Source organism: Benincasa hispida, chromosome 6 (assembly GCF_009727055.1).
Source record: "Benincasa hispida cultivar B227 chromosome 6, ASM972705v1, whole genome shotgun sequence".
NCBI lineage: Eukaryota > Viridiplantae > Streptophyta > Magnoliopsida > Cucurbitales > Cucurbitaceae > Benincasa > Benincasa hispida.
Window position 1 is genome coordinate 39,747,141 of NC_052354.1, and position 20,956 is coordinate 39,768,096.

The following is a 20,956-nucleotide window of genomic DNA, read 5'->3' on the forward strand; positions in this document are numbered from 1 at the left end:
GTAGTGGAAGCATTTTGTTAGAACGTCTTGCATCCCACAATCCGATTTTTACATAAACATAATCATTGAATTAAAATAGAATATAAACATGTAAATTAGCATGCATTAGGAAAAATATTAGAATATTCTTACCTTTGTAGATGCCCAAGTGTCACGAATAATCCTCTTCTAGTTCCAACGAACGGATCTCCAACGATCTTGATCGCGAAACATTTCTTGAACAATCTCAAACACTACCTCGAGAATAAGCTCATTATTCTTTGGAATTCCAATATAGGGATAGTTGGTATCCAACTATTGGGAGAGAGGGAGCAGAAAATGATTATGGAGAGTAGAGAAAATTTTCTTCATGGCTTAGAGAAAATCATGCACAATAACACTATGGTGTTGTGTATTATGTTTCGTGTTTCAGTGTATTCTCGAAGGATAATAAGGAGGTCTTTATATAGGGAACGGTCAAACCCTTTTCTTAATATTTTTCTTTTCTATAATTAATTAAATAACACTTATTTAATTAATTAGAAAATTTAATTAAATAGCACTTATTTAATTAATTAGCCCAATTGAATAACATTTATTTTATTTTAATTTGCACAATAATTAAACAACTATTTATACATTAAACCCAAATTAATGTATATATTTAATTATCATATGCATCCCATGGATATATGCAAAACCTCCCTATTAATTAATTATTTGTAAATCCAATTCAGTGAAATTAATTAATTTCAATCTTATTTAAATATTATTTTTTAATTTAATTATAGATCATATCCAAAATTTATATTAACCATATTAATATATAGTTTTCTCAAATTAATATGATCTATTAAAATTATCCCTTTTAAGTATCCTCCAGTGAGCTAAGAAAGGGACCTGGTGGACCTGTAGATCAGAAGCTCCAATGATATGAGATTAATTGGAACTCTTTAACTAAGTTAATCAATATTCGTTAACTGTGGGTACACTTCAATAAAGAACCACAAATGCACTCTTCTCACTACAGATATATTTATGTGTCCATGAATATAGACTAATAGTAGCAAGTTAGTCCTTCATGAGTGTTTGAGTCAAATTACCGTTTTACCCTTGGGTTACCTCTAACTCCTTAAGTATTAGTGCTCCTCTAATGAACAACCTATTTATCGTTTAACCAATAAACAGAAAACCACTCAAAATAAGAGGGTAGGGCCCTTTGTTTAAGTCCCAGAGACACCATTTAAGGGAACACTCATCTACTTATCCTTAAGGTAGGAAAGAGTGAATTCCATTTTATATTATTATATTCCCAACTCCCCACTCAGTTTTATCCCCAAAATGGTAGGCATATTGGGTCGACAAAGTGATCACCTTACCCATGAAAATCAAAGAGCCCTCATGGATCGGAGTTCATAATATACTCAGGATTAAGACTAAGTCGCCTAGGTCATTCTATTGAAATAGGAACCTAACTGGTCAATAGTATTACATCTAGTGATTACTATTTCGCGGTCCAGTCTTATGCAAACTCATTGCATAGGATATTCCCACTCGCTATCACCTACACAAACGCATTTGATCATTACGTTTGTGTCAAATACAAAGTTGGTTGTATCAATAGTGTTACCAGGATAAGATACCCAATATTATCCCTATACTATATGCTCTTTAGGCTATATCTTTAACATTGATCCCTGTATGTCTCCACATATAGTTCAAGACTCATAAGACAGACTTGGATGTTAGTTTATTGGATTTAGGGTTATTAAGACAAAATAAACAACAATACAAGTAATAAAATTTATTAAAGTAACATCTTTAACTCTTTATTGATGACGATCAATTAATAACATTTACTATCTATGAATTTTAAGGGAAAAAACCCAATAATACTTATCTGTAATACATCGATTACTATAGTGACTTACATAGAACCCAATTCACAAGTCACCTAGGCTCCCCTTAAATGTGAGACTTCCTCTCGATTGTACGTACTTAGGCTCCCCCTAAGTGTGATAATATTAGTGTTGAACATTTCCGCTTCTGAGAGTATGTGAGACTTCTTTCCGCTTCATTATCTTCTTTGTAATTAAGTGAACTCCCTTCATTGATGAATCTTATGTCTTCCCTAAGATGGAGAAATCCTTCTCGAGAATGAAGTCTTAGACTTCCCCTAAGACCAAGAATCCCTTATCTTCAGTGATGCCTTAGGCTTCCCTTAAGACAGAAGTTATCTTCAAGTTCTTGAATGATTCAAACGATGAATTTTCACAGCGGAATTTAATGAGCAAATAGCAAAATACCATGTTATACAATTTGGTCACTAAGAACAAAGACACTCACTATGAACAAATACGACAAACCTAAATGAAAGTAAATATTCTTCTTTTAAAAACGTCACCAATTAAGGAATGAATTTTCGAAAAATATTTCCCCTACAATCAAAATAAGTTCCACAATAAATAAGAAAATATTGGGCAATATACATCTGCTGAGATTTCTTAGAGTAGAAAACAAAAATATCTCGCATATAATTTCGCATATATTCTGTGAAAAAAAAATATTTTGCAGAAAATAGTATTGTCTAAGATAGATGTTAAGACTTCATTTGTGACACTAGCAAAAACCACCAGAAGCTGTGTCACAACCCCTCCCAGACTACCCTCTTAATCTGGAAGAGGATATGACGATGGTAGTTACTAGCCCTACTGCCGGCACTCTCCACCTTAGCCTTTTAACCTAAATACCACCCTATTAAACAATAATAATGTACGCATACAACATGCCTTCTTAAGATTCTACATAAGATTATATAAACACATGTAAACAACCATGAAATAACATGTACGGGGAAAATGTTTACAGTTGGGCCCAAACATCACTAACAAAGCCCTAGTCTCTCATAAAACATGTGTACATAAATAGACCATAAACCTAAGTTATTCTTAACAAGTCGGGCTTTTCAGTGGCAAGCAGCAGTAGGATCAACCTTGAGGAATCTAACCGCTACCTGGAAAAGAAAAATATAGGAAATCTGTGAGCTAGTAGCCCAGTGAGTGACTATAGAATCATATTGCACCATGCATTATATCACTATACACAAGTAAATATACCGATGAGCATCTCAAGCAACTTCCTCTAAAAATAAACATTGATAACCATTCTTAGACATCATTAAGCATCATTATTCCTTAGTTGAGAATGAGCCTACATCCCTTTAGCTTTCAACATCTGTTACCAGCCAAGAGACCCATATTTCGGCCTCCTTTTGGTGGTATATGGCCTAGGAGACCCATACTTCAGCCTCTCATTCAGAACTACCTACATGCACGTGGAGTTTTCTAAGTACCGTCAATACCTTAGGTACTATTACCCAGATGCCTTCTCCCTATCCTTCAGTACCGGGTTATTTCCTAGCATAAAATTAAGTTTCATTGCATGCCATTTACACAAGGACTCATTCTATCATACCTTACCTCCAGAACGCATGCTTCAACATTAGAAACTTAACTTTTGTATTAAATTCACAACATACCTTGGCCTGCGTTAAAACATATATAAGCCAGAGAAGATACGCTAAGCTATTCATTAGACATTTGTTGCCTGAGGAAGTATATATTCATCATCAATAACACCGTAACTTACATGGTCTTATATGCATAAGTATTGAAAGCATTAAGTTCATTTAGTCACTCATAGCTCGTCAGGGCTCTTAACGGTTTATACGCCTCTTCTAGCTCTTCTTGGTCTGAAAGGACATAATTCTCGGTTAAATTCCTTAGAATTCTCAGCAAAAAAAACCTCAGATAATTCGTTTACTAATGAAACTTTCATCAACAATATCAACATTACTAGCGAGATAACCATCATGAGCGAGATCATCCTCATGAGCGAGATCAAGCATTTCACTAGCAAAACTTCAACCTAGTGAGACTTACCACCTCTAGCTAGATTTGCTTCCTCACCAACGAGATTCAGCCTAAAGTTCCAGCAAGATTTCCTTCTTGAGCGAGATTTAGCACAAAAATCAGCGAGATTATCATCATAAGCGAGATCCTTATCCTCTTTATCTCGCTCTCGCTCTCTACGGTGAGCTGTTTGCTTGATCTTCCCAAGCAGCTGCCTGTTTACACACAAATTTTCTGTTTCAAATTCAAAAATTCACAACTCAAAATTCAGAACTCTTTTCAAGAAACTTCCTTCTACAAACTTGTTTAGAATTGAGTTAACTTGCCTTAAAATAACAGTCCAAAATTCCTTGTAATTTGCCCTGGAGATTCCAATCTTCATCTCGGGCCCTGATTAATCCGAGAATCTGTCCCTTCTGCAAATTCTTCACTTTTTGTTCTTCTCCTCCTGAAATATTTCTCTGGCAAGACAACCTCGAAAACTAGATTCTCCCAGCTTTCAAATTGCACCGATTTCACTTAATTTGCTCATGCCGATTGCCAAAACCAAGATTTTGAAATTTCACTTCCTTTTATTCCCTGCCGCCTCCCAAGTTCAATTATTAAACCGCCACATCACCCCGCAGTTAATGCTTTCAGCTAAAATCAATTAGTGAGCTCCCTCATTTATTGTGTTTTTCCTTCCCTTCCTCCATAACTCCTGTAAATAAACATGGATTTCCATTTATCAAATATTTAATATAACATTTCTTTGGCTAAACATGCTTATCTAGGAAACTTAGAGTTCGGGGTTCATAAGTTGTCTTAGAAAAAATATAGAGACAACCAACAAATCTCCAACATTCCCAACTTTTTAAATAGCGTTCGTGCTAATACCGCCATGAACCATGCCTAAGTCTAAAATTTCATTCAAAATACCAACAACTCACAATTTTGTTTAAATTTTGCAATGTTGCATCCATGTATTGCACGATGGTATCTATATGAAGTTTTTTTATGATCTCAATGCTTTACATTTTTGGGAAGAATTACACTATAATTCTTTTTTTTTCTACCAACTAATTTTACTTTGTAATTGAGAATTTCTTAAGCTTAGGAGGTGGAATGGAACTTTTGTGTTTAAATCTTGAAGAATTACATCGTAATTCTTTTTTTTTTTTTTTTATTAGCTCAAGTGCCGTTAGGTCAATTCTTTATTTTGAAATGTATATATTACATTTTAGTTTTTTAGGAGGTTGTATCATATCATAAAATTTATTTTTAAATACCAATAAAATCTAGGTTATTATGATTTTAAAATTTTGTATTTTTGAAATAAATTAATTATAAATAATATTTGGGGTATTTTGTAACCTAAAAATTAATAATTAATTAAATTCAAACTCGTTTTGCTATTTTTCAAAAGGAAACTTTAAAAATGTTACTTCTCTCGTCAACCCAAAAACCTTCTAAATTTAAATGATGAGATAAGTTGGAGTTAAGATCACAACGTGTAACAGAAGAAAGGCTTCAAATGTGTAAGTTTAATTTTTTTAATTATTATGTATATCAATCTTGTTAGGGACAACGACCCTCCAACTATCTCTGCAATGAAATGTTATTGTCCACTTTGAGCATAAACTCTCATGACTTTGCTTTTGGTTTCACCCAAAGGCTTCATACGGAGATAGTGTCCTCACTTATATACTCATGATAATCCCCTTATTTAACTAATGTGAGACTTTAGTCGCATTTCCAACAATCATCCTTTTGGAAAAAGGACCACCGAGTATCCCCTCAAATAGTTATCCATCCATCCATCCATCCTACTCTTATCTATGATGGCTCCTCTTTACCGGATTACATCGTTTATTTGATAGAGTTCAACCGTGGAATACACTATGACTATTTTTTAAGCTCTACTATATATCTTTTCAGCACTTGAGGATTCTACCGGCATGGTTAAGTTGGATCATGCCTTTGATACCACTTAGCTTGTTGGGAAAAAAAAATCCCAATTTTATTGTAGGAATAAGCAGAAAATAATAGAGAAATTAAAAGATAGCAATAAAAATTGAGAACACAAGAATTTATGTAGAAAACTTCCAACTCGAAGAAAAATCACGAATTAGAAAAATCCACTATATGAAAATTTGCTACAATCACTCAGAATAATTCTCTTTGACCCTAATTACGATAGCACACCCTTAAAGCTTTTGACTACTCACACCTTTTTCCCACTCTTAAACTAATAAATAAAAAAGGAATTTGATTAGAGTTACGCACTATGCTTAAAGTGTTTCTAACTAGGATAACTGAAAACCAAGGGCATGGACTCCTTTTATACACTTGGAGCCCATCCCATTTTTTAATTTAACTGGGGTGGAATTGTTCAATTTCCATAACTTGCCCAAATCCAAACAAATTCCACCTTGGCAAGATATTTAAAGTTTCATCTTCTCTCACATCCATTGTCATCACCCATAATCATAATTCTCAAGTTACTATAACCTACTTCACTATGAAAAATAGACCACCTAGAACACCACCTCCCAAGATTTTCCTTTTTCATTACATGTTCATAAGTCTTGTTGATATTTATGGTGCAATTTCCACCTACTTGGCTCACCTAAAAGTCCTTCGACTATTGATATAACTTCCACCATACACCTTGCATAACCACCAAGTCAATGCCTATGTGCAAACTTGTGGAACTGATAATATCACATCCTCTATCATAGTAAAGTAGACATACCATAAAAGATGGATTACATCTTCTTTAGAAGAAGTCACCGCCGCTCCTAACAAGAAAGACAATGCCAGCATCCGATCTAGAGCTCGCTAACAAGAAAGACAATGTCAACATCGGATCTAGAGCTTGAACCTGCTTTGTTTTTAATGTGCTTAGATTGCCTGCATTCCCAACATCCTATCTTCTTTAATCCTCTGTTGGAGTCACTCTAGAACTACACTAGAACACTATACTTGCTTGCCACAAGCCAATGTTGATCCGTCCATGAAATTTTTCCACATCAAATTTTATTGGACCCACAAAGCTTGACACACATTTGCTTCTCTTCCTAGCAAAACAACAGATAGGGAACAAGCCACACTATTCACAATACCTAAAGAAACTACGAACCTAAAGTTCTTATACCACTTGCTAGGGACAACGACCCTCCAACTATCTTCACAATGGTATGATATTGTCCATTTTGGACATAAACCTTCGTGACTTTGTTTTTGGTTTCACCCTAAAAGTCATCATGCTAATGGAGATAGTTGTCCTCACTTATATACCCATGATCATCCCCTTATTTAATTGATGAAGAACTTTGATTGCATTCCAACCATTCTTTGTCTATATAATCAATTTGTTTTAAATTTTTATTTATTATGTATCTTATTTATTCTCTGTCTAAACAGAAAGTTTACTTTTTTAAATTCAATGATGACGAGATCGTTTTAAATTTTTTGATACACGACATCTGACAAATATTTTGCTAATCCAATTATAGATGTTTGATTATCTTTTGATTTTTTAAAATTTAGTTAGGTTTAGATGGATGGATTTGATTTGATGTTGAATTGTTTAATAGTTTTTTTTTTTTTTTTTCCAAAAGGGTTATATCTATACATTTCAATGTTTAATAAATTAATAAATTTATTCCTTTAGCTATTTTATCAAAGAAAAATCATTAGCAATTTTTCAAATGCATCTTTTAATTTTAGTCATTTGTGTAGCTTTCCCATAAAGTAACTGGGTTAAAAAATAGTTTTTAAAGTGGGTTTTTTTTTGCTCTCTAAGAAATCTCTCACATACATGTTCACGATATGATCGTCCTTCATCTAGCTAATCATATTTTCTATAATTTTTGGTTCATTCCTAATTACCCACAATCTCTTGGCTAAAAATGTATTGTAGATCCAAAGTTTTGAGGGGATTAAGTTTGTTGTTTAACAAGATCAAGGATATATCGGTAGATAGAGATGATCATACATATATCTACTATCGTTATTTAAGTTCAAACATCGTGATTTTTCATCAACATTTTATGGATATTTCTAATTTTAGAGTGCATATGAAATGATTCTATTTAAAACCATTTTGTTTATGTTAATCTAATCACATTAGATTAGGCACTAATTACTATTTCAAAGATAGATAATTTGATCATCTAGTCTTGCAATGGTTGAAGTAAAAAAAAACATTTAATTTATTTTAGTGCATAGGAAAATTAAAATAATAATACAATGTTCCACAATTGCAACCTGATTCATATATGTGTATGTATGCATATATATTAGTAATCATTTTCATTGTAGCTTAATCAACATATACAATAAAGTAATAAATGCATATAAATTACATATACTTTTGATAAGAAATTAATAAACCCATCTTCTTTAGACAACTAGTAATGATCTCTCTCTTCATAATGTTTGTTTTAAAGAGAGAGAGCCAAAGTTATATGTGGAGCCATGTATATGATAGATGATGTAAATTTAGAAGTACATTGATTGAGTGATCAATTTAGCTAATTTAAAATGCACCAGCCTCCAACTGAGCTTTTAAAACTTTCCTCAATATCTTCCCTGAAGGAGCAATTGGAATTGAGTCCACAAAGAAAACCTTTCTGATTTTTTTGTAATATATAACCTACACCCACAAAAAATAATTACACCCATGTTAGTAATAATTACTAATATCCAAACAGCTATCTACATCGAGAAAGACGGGGATGTGTTTGAATTATATTTTTAAATATTTAATTTAAAAAATAAGTCATTTTAGAACAAATTAGATTGTTTCATAATTACTTAAAATAATTTTTCAAGTGTATTTTAATTAATTTTTATCAAAAGTGTTTAAATAAAAATGAGTTTTTTGAAAAATATTTTTTCCTTAAACCAATCCAAACGGACCCTCAATTTTAAGTATGTAGGTTGAAATTTGAATCTCCAAAATTGTGTTTTGTATTTAAAAAAAAAGGATGAGAAGTTTTCGCTATGGATATTTTTTTTTTTTTAATTTTATACTTTAAAAATGTGATTCTGTTATTATATTTAATTGGTATATATTTCTTCTATGAATTTGGACGTTTAAATTTTCATACTCCACATTTTCAGTACATATAAAAAAACAATCAAATCAAGAGTATATATATAATTTTCAATATATACTTTGGTCGATGGTTATAAATTCGACCTTTCATAATGATAGGTGTCTTATTGGCTAAATTATGCCCGGATGGATACCATACTGTTAATCAATTAATTAGTCATATCATATGTTGATATGTAAAAATATAGGGATATAAATTGTAAGATAAGCAATTAAGCCACATAAATTTATAATTGTAAAGAAAAAGTTAAAAGTATAACATTCAACAACATGCAATAAAAATTTCAAATTAGGGACTTCTTGATTTTAGGTGTATGTTATGCTTGAACTTGTTACAACTATGTTTTTCTTTTTTTCCCTTTTTAAATAAAGCTTGGTTCAAGTAGGGTTAATCATAATCCATGATTTAAATTAATACATAAATAATAAATATCAAAAGAGGTTAAAAATATAAAAATAAAATAAAAATACCAACCTGATCTGAAATATACTTTTTGAGATCATCCTCACTAATCTTGGAACCTTTAGATCTAACAACAAATGCAACAGGGATCTCTCCTGCTGCTTCATCTTCCATACTGTGAAGAATAATAATAATTGTTATTTTATTAGATTAAAGAGTAATTATATTAAATGGTAAAATTGCTAAATATATTTTCAAGTATAGCAAAATGTTCCTGTCTACTAGTGAAAACCGTGATAGACTTCTACTTTTATCACGATCTATCACTGATAAATAGTAATATTTTACTATATTTGTAAATTAGTTGGCTCATTTTCTTTTATTTGAAAACACTAGAGAATTAAATTATGTATGATCTGCTACAAAAATGTTCATGAAAACTTACGGTATGACAGCAGCTGAAGAAATGTTAGGGTTTGAAGTCAAGAGAGCTTCAAGCTCTGCTGGGGCAACTTGGTATCCTTTGTACTTGATCAATTCCTTCAATCGATCGACGATAAAGATCTCGTCGTTGTCGTCGATGAACCCTAAGTCTCCTGTGTGAAGCCATCCGTCTTTGTCTATAGTTTTCTCGGTCGCTTCTCTGTTATTAATATAACCTGTTGATCATATCTAACTCTTATTAGTTAAATATAGAATTTCATTCAAAACTAATTGACGGAGAAGAGTTTTCTAATATCTTGTTTTATTTAGTTTGAATTGTATTTATAATATTTTTTTTTTTTTGTTTAACTATAATAAATTATGATTCTTTCCAATTTATGTTGGGCACGTCTAGTTAGGTAAGGATAGATACTTTGTATGTTTTAAATAACGGAAATATTAAAAGAAGAATTAATTATTTCATTTTGTTGACATTGTTATATACTTATGATTTTATTATATTTTACATGTCTTTTTATCTTATCCATTAATTTATTATATATTGTTATTAAGTTTAAGAAAAATCAAAAGTTTAATTTAAGACGTTACTCATTCAAAAACGTATGGCCGAGATACGTACATAAAGTCTTTTTTTTTTTTTTTTTTTTTTTTTTTTTTTTTAATTTCAATGGAGTGTCTTAAAAAGATTTTAAATCCACCCATTATTTGAAAATTTTATAAATAATAAACACATACAACAAGAAGAATATGGTATTAGGAGTGTGCAATAGTCGGTCGAAGTCAATTTTCTGATCAAATCGTCATCGAATCGACTATAATTAATTTAATAAATATTTAAACTGACTTCGACTGTCGATGAGCATAAAGTGTGGTTGACTTTGGTTTTTCGACCTATTATGTTGATTCCTATATAGTATTACCGTAGTATTAAGAATGGTAATTTTGGTGTACGTGTGCCACGTGTAGAAACAAAAAGAGTTAGGTGTGTTGTAGGGACTTGCCTTTCATGATCTGGGAGCCACGTATGCAGATTTCACCAGGGTGATTACGTGGCAAAGATACGGAAGTTTCGGGGTTTATGATCTTCATCTCAGCATTCCTTACGACAGTCCCGCATGCACCTGATTTTACCTCGAAAGGTTCCTTTGCGAACGCCAAACACATTGATAGCACTGGCCCTGCCTCCGTCATTCCATACCCCTACACGTTCAAATTGAATTAATCCCATGTATAATCAATCAATTAAGATCATAAAATACGTTCTTAAAAAAATCAGTTAACAATATTTAATAAACTATGAATAATAATAAAAAAAAATCATTATGATTATAACATTTTTTTTCATTACGAAGTTGTAAACTTGACTTAAAATATTAGTATATATTTGATTTATCGGTTAAAATATCGAAGTCAATAAAAATTCTACAGTCTTAATTTTATAAAAATATAGATAGAAAACTGGGGTCTTTTTAAATATAAAATTTTTTTAAAAATATTTATACTTTATAGAAAAAAATTTAAACAAAACTAAATAAACTTCAAAGTATAAATTTCAAAATATTACTTTAATAATATTAAATTTTATACAAATTTAAGTTTAATTAGTGTACAAATTAACCATAGACAAATGTTGTAAAAAACTCGTGATTTTTGTTTTTTTTTTAATTATAGATTCATAGCATTAAATTTTATTGTAACAAACAATAAATTTTATTTAAAATTCATAGCATTACTCCAAACATGGGCAAACAAAAATCCAGAAGTGTCATATTCTCCAAATAGACTTATTCTTGCTAGTTTAAGACCATGAATTCAAGTAATTTTTATTTTTTTAAATCATTTAAAAATAAAATAACTACAAGCTCGTAGATATCCCAAGGACGAGTCAATCTGACTTAAATTAAGAAACTATTGGTAAACTTCAAATATATGAAAATGAACCAACTTATTTATAAATATAACAAAACGTCATTGTCTATTAATGTGAGTAATGATAGATATTGATAGATATTTATCTACTGCTGACATTAATAGATGTTGATCAGCATATATCACTGTCTATCACTGATAGATAGTGATATTTTATTATATTTAAAAATATTTTCAGCAGTTTTATCATTTAAAACAATTATTTTAAGTTAAATGTTATTGTAGTTGTCTAACAAAAATTTTTCATTTTCGTCTCTCATTTTAAGAGTCATTTTAGTCTTTATGTTTTGATGATAATTTTTCTTTACGAAATTAGATGAAAGTAATTATTAATTTAATTTGTAAGATTTACTAAAAGTATGAAGGTTAAATTAGTGCATAAAAAAAAGATTATTTGAATAAAAACTATTAAGAAAATTCGATTCGATCCAAGTCGATTTATGTTTAAATAACAATATTATTAATTAATTAATATCCCACTTGCATAAAAATTTGTCACGTTTGAATCATTCCTTCTATAAACCTAGCATAACAATAGCTCACAAACATTAATGCATTAATCATTGATCTTTGGAAAAAAAAAAAATCAAGTTTCAAATTGTTTGAAAGTCAATTATTTTGTTCTTTTTTAGAAAAAATGAGTCTACCCCTACGGACGATATTTTAAGCCCGAAGAAATTATCATTTAGAAAGATCTATTTTTCTTTTTAGTGAAATCTTATATAAAATTTTTAAATTCATTTCTAAAGTCAACATTTAACATGATTTTAGTTCAATATTTTAAATTGACACATTCGAAAGTGGATACGATTTCGAAAAAAAAAAAAACTAAAATTAGATATAAACTTTTATATAAAATCTAATACCAACTAATCATAAATTAATTGTTAACATGAGTGTAACTCAATTAATATATAATTTTTGTACTATTACTTTCGATGAAGTTTAATCCCTACATCCTACTTATTATAAAAATTAAAATAAATAATTAAAAGTATAAGAAATCATGAATAAAAAATTTTATAAATAAAATAACATTTGAATATTTTAAAAATATATACAAAACAGCTTGCAACTGGTTTCGTGCTATTTTTAAAAATCAGAACTTTCGTAGCACTACCAGAACCAGCAAGTCGCCAACTAACAGATTACTATTTTCTATTCTAATCTTAATATTTGTATATGTTTTTCAATATATATATATATATATATATATATCTTTAATATTAGAAATCATACTAAAGCAATAATAAAGTATTCGGAATAACTTTGAAAAATATTTTTTTAAAAAAAAAACAGTTGTTTATAAGCAACTCTAAAAAATTACAATAACTTAAAGTGGGTTTCCCCATATATAACTTTTTGAATACTTTTAGACGATAAAAATTTTGAATAAACATCGTGTTTTAAAAAGATTGGATCAATGCTTTTGAGAAACAATTTAGAGATAGAATATGAAAAAAAAAATAGTAGTAATAATTGATTAACTAAAAGTCGTAAATAAATAAACTTAACTATATAAAAACAACTATATTTAACGAAAGTGAGGCTTAATTAATTTGGTTTGACGTTCTTCTCTCGAGGTTAATTGATCTATATATTCCTGTAAGATATTTTATTCGGAAAAAATCTATATTTATCAAAATATAATGACTATTACTTTTTTTTTTTTTTTTTTAATTTTATTTTCACTAAGCCAAACCTCTACTTGGCAGCATATAACTAATAAGTAGGGTATTAAATTTCAATTTACATATCCATTTTTCACCGGTTCATGGGTTCAATATCAACATTTAGAATATGTCATAAGAAAATCAATAAGACATTTTGACCTTTAGATTTAATATTTTTGTATCCACTGTGAATGACATTTTATTTGTATTTCCATTTATATTATTTTTTTTGGAGCAAATGATTTTTTTTCCAATTCTAAGCTAAAATTCATATTTTAAAAAGAGAATAAAACACAAGGTTAAGGGACATTTGAGATAATGAGTCGAGTTATAACTATGAGACCTACAATGTACTAAGTTAATAAGTCGTGGGACTCATTGCGAACTTAAAAAATCATTGAACCAAACAAGGAGTAGTGGAATCTAATTGGTTGAGAATTACCTGTCCAAGCGTGGCGTTAGGGAGCCTAGCTTTAACGGTGTCCTCGAGGTCCTTGCCCATGGGGGCGGCACCCGACATGACGATTCTGATGGACGACAAGTCGTAACGGTGGATATCGGGGTTTTTGGCAAAGTCCAAGACGATGGGAGGGACGAAGGGGGCAATTGTGGCCTTGTAGGTTTGAATGAGGGGGAGAAGGGACGACATGTCGTATTTTTTAAGGATGAGAATGGCTGCGCCGACACGTAATCCACAGAGGAGAACGGAATTGAGAGAGTAGATATGGAATAATGGAAGAACACATATGATCACATCGTTGCTATATAAGTTTACATTTGGATTCTCTCCATCCACCTGCAATTTTTTTCACACTTCCATTTAGTTAATTTCTAAAATTTAAATATGTAGCTTAACGATTGACATCTACTTATTTCTTCAAAGTCGGGTTCAAATTTTAGCACCCTACTTACTATATACTTGAAAAAAAATATTGACTGGTTAGTAAAAATCTTTTGCTTCATTTTTTATATGAAAAGTCATACTACTAGTTTTTTAAGATGTCTTTTCATTATCTCTTTCTCCATCTCATATTTAAAAGAGAAAAAAAACAATGGTGGTCAACTCTAGAATTTTTTATGTTATATTTTGCTGCTCCTATTAATTTTCTTACCATACCAACATCATTTAAATAGAAGTGAGATCCAGCAACATTAAATATTTGTTTTTAAAGAAAAAATTCTAAATGAAAAGAGGGGTTGGATGTGGTTACCAAAAGCTTCTCCAAATTCCTCAACATCCAAAGATTATGGAGACTTCATACAACGAAATGAACCAAATAAAACATATACAAAAATAAGAGTAATATTTAGATCCATCAAGCTACACCTAAATTCTATATTTCCTTTCTTCTACATACAAAAAAATAATTTTTAATATTTTTTTTTAAAAGATGAATTGTCATGTGATGATTTTTAATTATAACAAGAACGTTGTACCCTATTTTGCAACATAATATAATACTATAAAGATAAAATACTTTTTGGGGCTATTTTCAAATATAGAAAAATGAACAAAAATATTTATAAATAATAGCAAAATATTACTGTTTATCTGTGGTAGACCATAATAAACTGTCTATCATTAAATATTTTTTAGCAGTTTTGTCATTTAAAATAATTTTCCCATTTATTAGGTTAAGAAACCAAAAGAAGAAAGAAAACATTGCATAAACAATGATTTGTGTTTTTAAACAATATATGATGTGTGAGAATCCAACCTCTAACCTCAACATTAATTATATAAATTTTATATCAGTTGAAATATGTTCATGTTAACTTGAATCTACCTGGATTGAAATAAAAAGAATTAAAAAATATCTCATATCAAAATAGATATTTCGAAAAATTAAAGAACCAATATTGAAAAAATGAAAGGTTGAAGTCTCATTTCATCTATAACTATATCGTTATTAATTCTCTCTCTTTGAAAATTATGTTTTCCTCTCTCTCAATTATTTTAATCTAAGTAGAATCGAATAACAATGTGCCATGTAGTAATTAAAAAAAATAATAAATTATTTTTATTTTATTTTTACTGTGCAAGAAAAAGATAGCATGAGATTAGGTGATATATTCAAACCTGCTGAGCAACGCTCGTAACAAGAGATTTATGCGTTAACATAACCCCTTTAGGAACTCCCGTAGTTCCAGACGAGAAAGGAAGAGCAACAACATCATTTGAATTAATCTTTACCGCCGGAATATCATTTTCATCCGCCTCCATAACCTCTGAGAATCTCAAACAACCAACCGGCGGCGAATCCGTACACAATATCTTCACCCCATGTTCCACCGCATATCCCCAAACCTTCTCCACAAACTCCGCTTGTGTAATAATTACCTTTGGCCTCGCCCCTGCCGCCTGCTTTGCAATCTCCCCCGGCTTGTACAACGGGTTCGCCGTGGTGCTAATTGCACCGGCGAACGACGCGCCAAGAAACGCAAATACGAATTCCGGGCTGTTTTGGAGCATGAGCATTATCACGTCGCCTTGTCCAACCCCAATCTTGCTCAGCCCGGCAGCGACACGTCTGGCTGCTAGGTCGACTGCGGCATAGGTGTGGACCTCGCCGGTGGCGCCGTTGATTAGGCAGGGGCGGTGCTGGAATTGGGAGAGGTGTTCAAAGCAATAGGTATGCAGAGGGAGGTGATTTGGAATGTATATGTCTGGGAGCTTTGATCGGAAGATGAAATCTTGGCCGTTCATTAGTCCATGATCCATATTTTTTTAAGGTTGTTTGGTTGATGGGAAAATTTTTGTGGGGAGGGATTTTGGTTTGATGGGGTTTTTGATGTTTTTGAGGTTTTGGTTTTATATAATGTTTGTGAGAAATGTGTTTTTGTAGAAGTAATATGGAGTAGGTGGTGTTGTTAGAGGTGGAGTTGATGAAATGGATGAATTTGATGTTAATTATTTTAAATGATATGAAAGCTACATTATGAATAAATAAGATAATCTCTCTTTTTTTTATTATTTGTGGAAAAGTATTTCTTTTGAATATTAAATTTGATTGAGTAATAACATTAATGCTCTTCATTTGTCAAAGCTTTTCTTTTATTCGTGGATGATGATAGAATTAGTACCTTATATATAAATGTTAGATCTAATAGTAAAAAAAAGTTTGGCCGTTATTATATCGTTGGATTTTTTTTCTTTTTTCTTTTTTTAATTTAGCATGCGATAAGAGATTCAAACTTCAGATCTTTTGATCGTTGATATACATAATATTAGTTGATTTATATTCAGTTTGGTTGTTATATCATTGATACCTATGATTGTATATTGGACATTTGGCAAAAAGACATTAATTTAGTAATATTTATGTTGATAATTATATATATGATTGTCACTCGTCTCTTTTCATTCCTTTCTCTTCTTCTTCTTTTCTCCTTCTTGTGAACTTTATCATCCTTATTTGCCATATGATCTCCTCTCGTCTCAAATTGAACGAAGAAGGTTACTTGTTTGTGAGAATGAGTTTTGAACGAGGAAGACAAAGAAATTTCTCTTCCCATATTGAAAAAAAAAAGTTACACCAAAAATGAGATCTGTAAACGATGAAGAAGATGGAAGAGTTAAGCAGTAGAAAAAATTCTCTTTATTCTCTCTGTGTATTGAATGAGAAAAGTACAAGCGTATAAAGGCACTTATTAATACACGTGGAAGACCCATATTGGGTAAACAATAACAAACAAGTCTGATAGGGAAAAGGAAAAATAGCCAACAAGAATATTTAGAGAAATAACACTTTATCATCCCTTGCAAGTTGAATTGGTGGATGCAATACAGAAAGCTTAGTTCTCAAATTACAAAAATGCTGTGAAGGTACATGTTTCATCAAGATATCAACAAGTTGGTCCTCAGAGGGAACAAAACACACAATAAGTTGACGGTGAGCTACTCGTTCATGAATAAAGTGTTGGTCAATCTCGATGTTCTTGGTACGAGAAATTAGATGCTGAGCAAATTGCGCTGACATTATCACAAAGAAAAAGAGGAATAGATGAAGAACAAATATGAATTTCAAATAATAAAGATTGAAGCCAAATCAACTTGGATACAACATTGGTCATTCCTTTATATTCAGATTTGACACTTGATCTAGACACAACCTTTTGTTTCGAAGAGGACCAAGAGATTAAGTTACCACCAAGAAAAATATAGTAGCTAATAACACTGAAAATGTGCTATCTTCCTCTTCTTAATTCAAGATTGTTACTGTAATTAATGTGTTTATTTAGTGTTTTTGTAGGTTTCGGGTGCCAAAGAGGAAGAATTGGCTGCTACAAGCTGTTCAGAGTTAATTTGGAGCAATTAGAAGCTAAAAAAAAGCATCTGAGCTTCAATGGAGGCAAAAAAACTAAAAAGCCCTTGGAGGCGCAACCCTCAGCACCACGGCACCAACGTGCGGAGGTTTTTCTAGAAGCACCAAATTTTGGTGTAATGTTGTGGTGCTACGTAGTTTGTCAAATGCATGCACGCACGTGCCTTAGCACCACGTCGTTGTCACTGGCATCGCAATACCACCACGACTGCTATATAAGCAGTTCTTCGTTTTAAGGGCAAAGAATCGACCACCATTTGGCCTCTAGCAAATTTCTTCATCTTCTCACCTTTTCCACTTGCATTTCTCTCTAATTTCTTCCTTCTTCTCATGTAGTTAGTTGAGATGGAGCCTGGATTTGTTTTCTTCATCCCATGAGAAGGTAAGTTCTAGGATTTTTCTAGTTTAGGAGATTTTGGATTGAATTCTTTGGTAGGGTCGAGTTTACCGTCACCCATAAACCCTTGCAAATAAAATTTACAAATCATCGAACTAACTATTTATACTAATTGGTGGTACAAACGGTAAGTTTGGGGTCAAGACTCAAGGAAGTGCGGAAAATTAGTTTCATCGAAGATCGTTTTCAATTAAAGAAATAAATGGTGGGTGGGGGGGGGGGGGGAGGTTAATGTGGGTTGATAAGTGAAATTGCATAAAATAGAGTGTAAGAAAAGTAAAGATAGATGTGCAATTGATTGAGATATCTTAGCTTAGAGGAATGGATTCACCCAATGTAATTTATCTAATTAAACAAAATGTACAAAGCATATTGCTTCCATTGGGGTTAACCTATAATTATATGTCACATATTACAAGTTAATCACAAAGCATTAGAATTACACAAAAAAATCATTGAGCACCAATCAAAATTAAAATCATGCAATTCAAATTGAAATCCATAGACAAGTATGTATACATCAATAAATCAAAATCTCACAAAATTACATCGAGTTCCTCCGAATCCCTAAGCTAAGAAACAAAAACCTAACCTTCCCATGGAGATGGAGAGGCTACAATCCTATATCTAGTCGATAAATTACTAAAGAAACACCCAACATATAAAGTGAAAAATAAAAGAGAGGAGAAATTCGACTGGAGGGCCAAGGTGGGCGTCTGCGTGTGACCTAAAGCAAAGAAACATATATATAGGGTAGCGTCATAGTGTTGTTACGCTGAAACTAGTGTTGCAACGCTGCACAGATTAGCATTGCAACGCTACTCTACCTCGAAGCAAACTTCCGTCTTTAATTCGTAACGTTGCAACGCTGCCCTGTTTTGCACAAAATAGGTAACTACTGCCTTATAGCATTGTGCAACGCTTGTTTGAGTGTCGCAACGCTCCGTCCAGGGGTGTTTTCGTCCGTTCATGTCTTTTTGAAGTCCGATTGCTAAAATTAGCTTCTTATTGCTCCAAATTAACCTTGAATAGCTCATAACGACTGATTCTACCTCCAAGATACTCAATACCTACAAAATCATCAAATAAACACATTAAACATAGTAATGATCGAGAATTAAGAAGGGGAAAATAACACATTTTCGGTGCTATCAAACACCCCCAACTTAATTCTTAATCATCCTCGAGCAAGGTAAAACCACACATTCACATAGAAAAATATGCTTGCTCCTTCACAAAGGTCGTTACTCTATTCTCAACAATCTATAAGGATGAGATTTGCAATAAAAAACGAAATCCAATTACAATCAATCAATGAAGCACATTTTAAAAATGATTCTAAACTATTCATGCATGAGTGAGTTAAAAGCCCTACTAATTCAGCTCGCAAAACCCGGAACAGTTTTGTAGGGCCTTCAATTCATTTTTCCCCTACACTCGCTCGAAGGTTCAAGAGCCAAGCTTCCTAGACTCAACTTTGTAATTACACACTTAAGGAAACCATACTTTTATTTTGCCCTTTTTTTTCTCACTCTCCCTCTCTCTTTTTTACTTTACACAAAAGAGGAAACTTTATCTAAACACGTCACCTTTGTTTTGACTTGCCCACACGGGTGTCATGCAGGTCTTCCAACAAAGAGCAATGTCTCCTAACAAGGTGCCGAAGCTTACTCATTCCTCGGGGTATTTTAGCTCAGAGGAAAACTACGGGTGTCATAGCCATTCCACGTTAATCATAACCCCAAGAAAGAGGAGTAATCCACTTCAAAAATGACATACAAACTAGCTTTTACTTTACAATACACTCTGCCTTTTACATACTACTTTTACATACTCTACACTTGGCTTTTACAATACATAACAAGAGTTTAGAAAAAACTTAGGCATGCATTATTAGGTTGAGCTTTCAATCACTTAACACATATCTCCTAAGCCTTTCAGGGTGACACCAAAAATATAAGCCCAATAATACAACTTTAAGCATGCAAGTCCTAATTTCGTTGGACAAAGGACTTAAAGATGCATGAGAGATAAGAAAAAATCAGCCAATTGGCGATAGAAGTCACTAGAGTCCTAATTTCTTTTCTCAAACCATTCTCAAACCTCCTGCATAGGTCCTTTTCTTCTGCTATAATGGGAAGAGCACACTAAGATAGTTTGGTAAATTTCTGTTCATACTCAGCCACGGTCAAAGTTCCTTGCACCAACCTGAGGAACTCATCTCTTTTTGCCTCTCGAAAAGAGCTAGGGTAATACTTATCCTAAAAACCTTTCTGAATTCAGGCCACAACAAAGCGGTTGAGCTATTCTGCCTAGCGAATACTACCTTCCACCACTTTTCTGCCCCCTTTTGCAATAGGAATACAACCAACCCCACTTTTCAGTCTTCTGGATAGTTAATCACATTGAAGCACTTCTCTATTTGGTCCAACCATACCTCCACTTTTGCAGGGTCAGTTCCCCCGAAGGCTGTAGCCCCAAGGGCTCGGAGTCTCTCAATGTCATACTTCTTTTTCGGGTCAGCTTGTACTGTACTTACACTAGCCGCCAACCTTTGGGCAATTTTGTCAAACACCCTGTCCTCCAGCTGAGGATCTACTCTAACCGGGGGAGTGCTCGACTCTCCCTCAAATGTCGCCTCCTAATTTACAAGTTCTCGGGTATTTCTCTTGCTCACTCCGTAGTTCCTCTCGACCTTAGGTTCACAGTTGGTAGGGTCAGTGTTCCCACTCCACCTGCCACCTCTTCTCGGCATCTTTACCTAATCAATAGTACACATATTAGGGACTTT

General features: G+C 32.2%; 1 protein-coding gene across 1 annotated transcript; it reads right to left on the minus strand.

Annotated features, from left to right (window-relative positions):
- Positions 1 to 8,412: 8,412 nt before the first annotated feature.
- LOC120080379 (4-coumarate--CoA ligase 2-like) lies at positions 8,413 to 16,204 on the minus strand. Its single transcript, XM_039035025.1, has 6 exons — positions 15,524 to 16,204; positions 13,886 to 14,239; positions 10,843 to 11,041; positions 9,843 to 10,056; positions 9,470 to 9,572; positions 8,413 to 8,529 (listed from the first exon to the last, which is right to left on the minus strand). Exons 1-6 carry the CDS (start codon positions 16,163 to 16,165, stop codon positions 8,413 to 8,415), a joined length of 1,629 nt encoding a protein of 542 aa, XP_038890953.1. The 5' UTR covers positions 16,166 to 16,204.
- Positions 16,205 to 20,956: the final 4,752 nt, after the last annotated feature.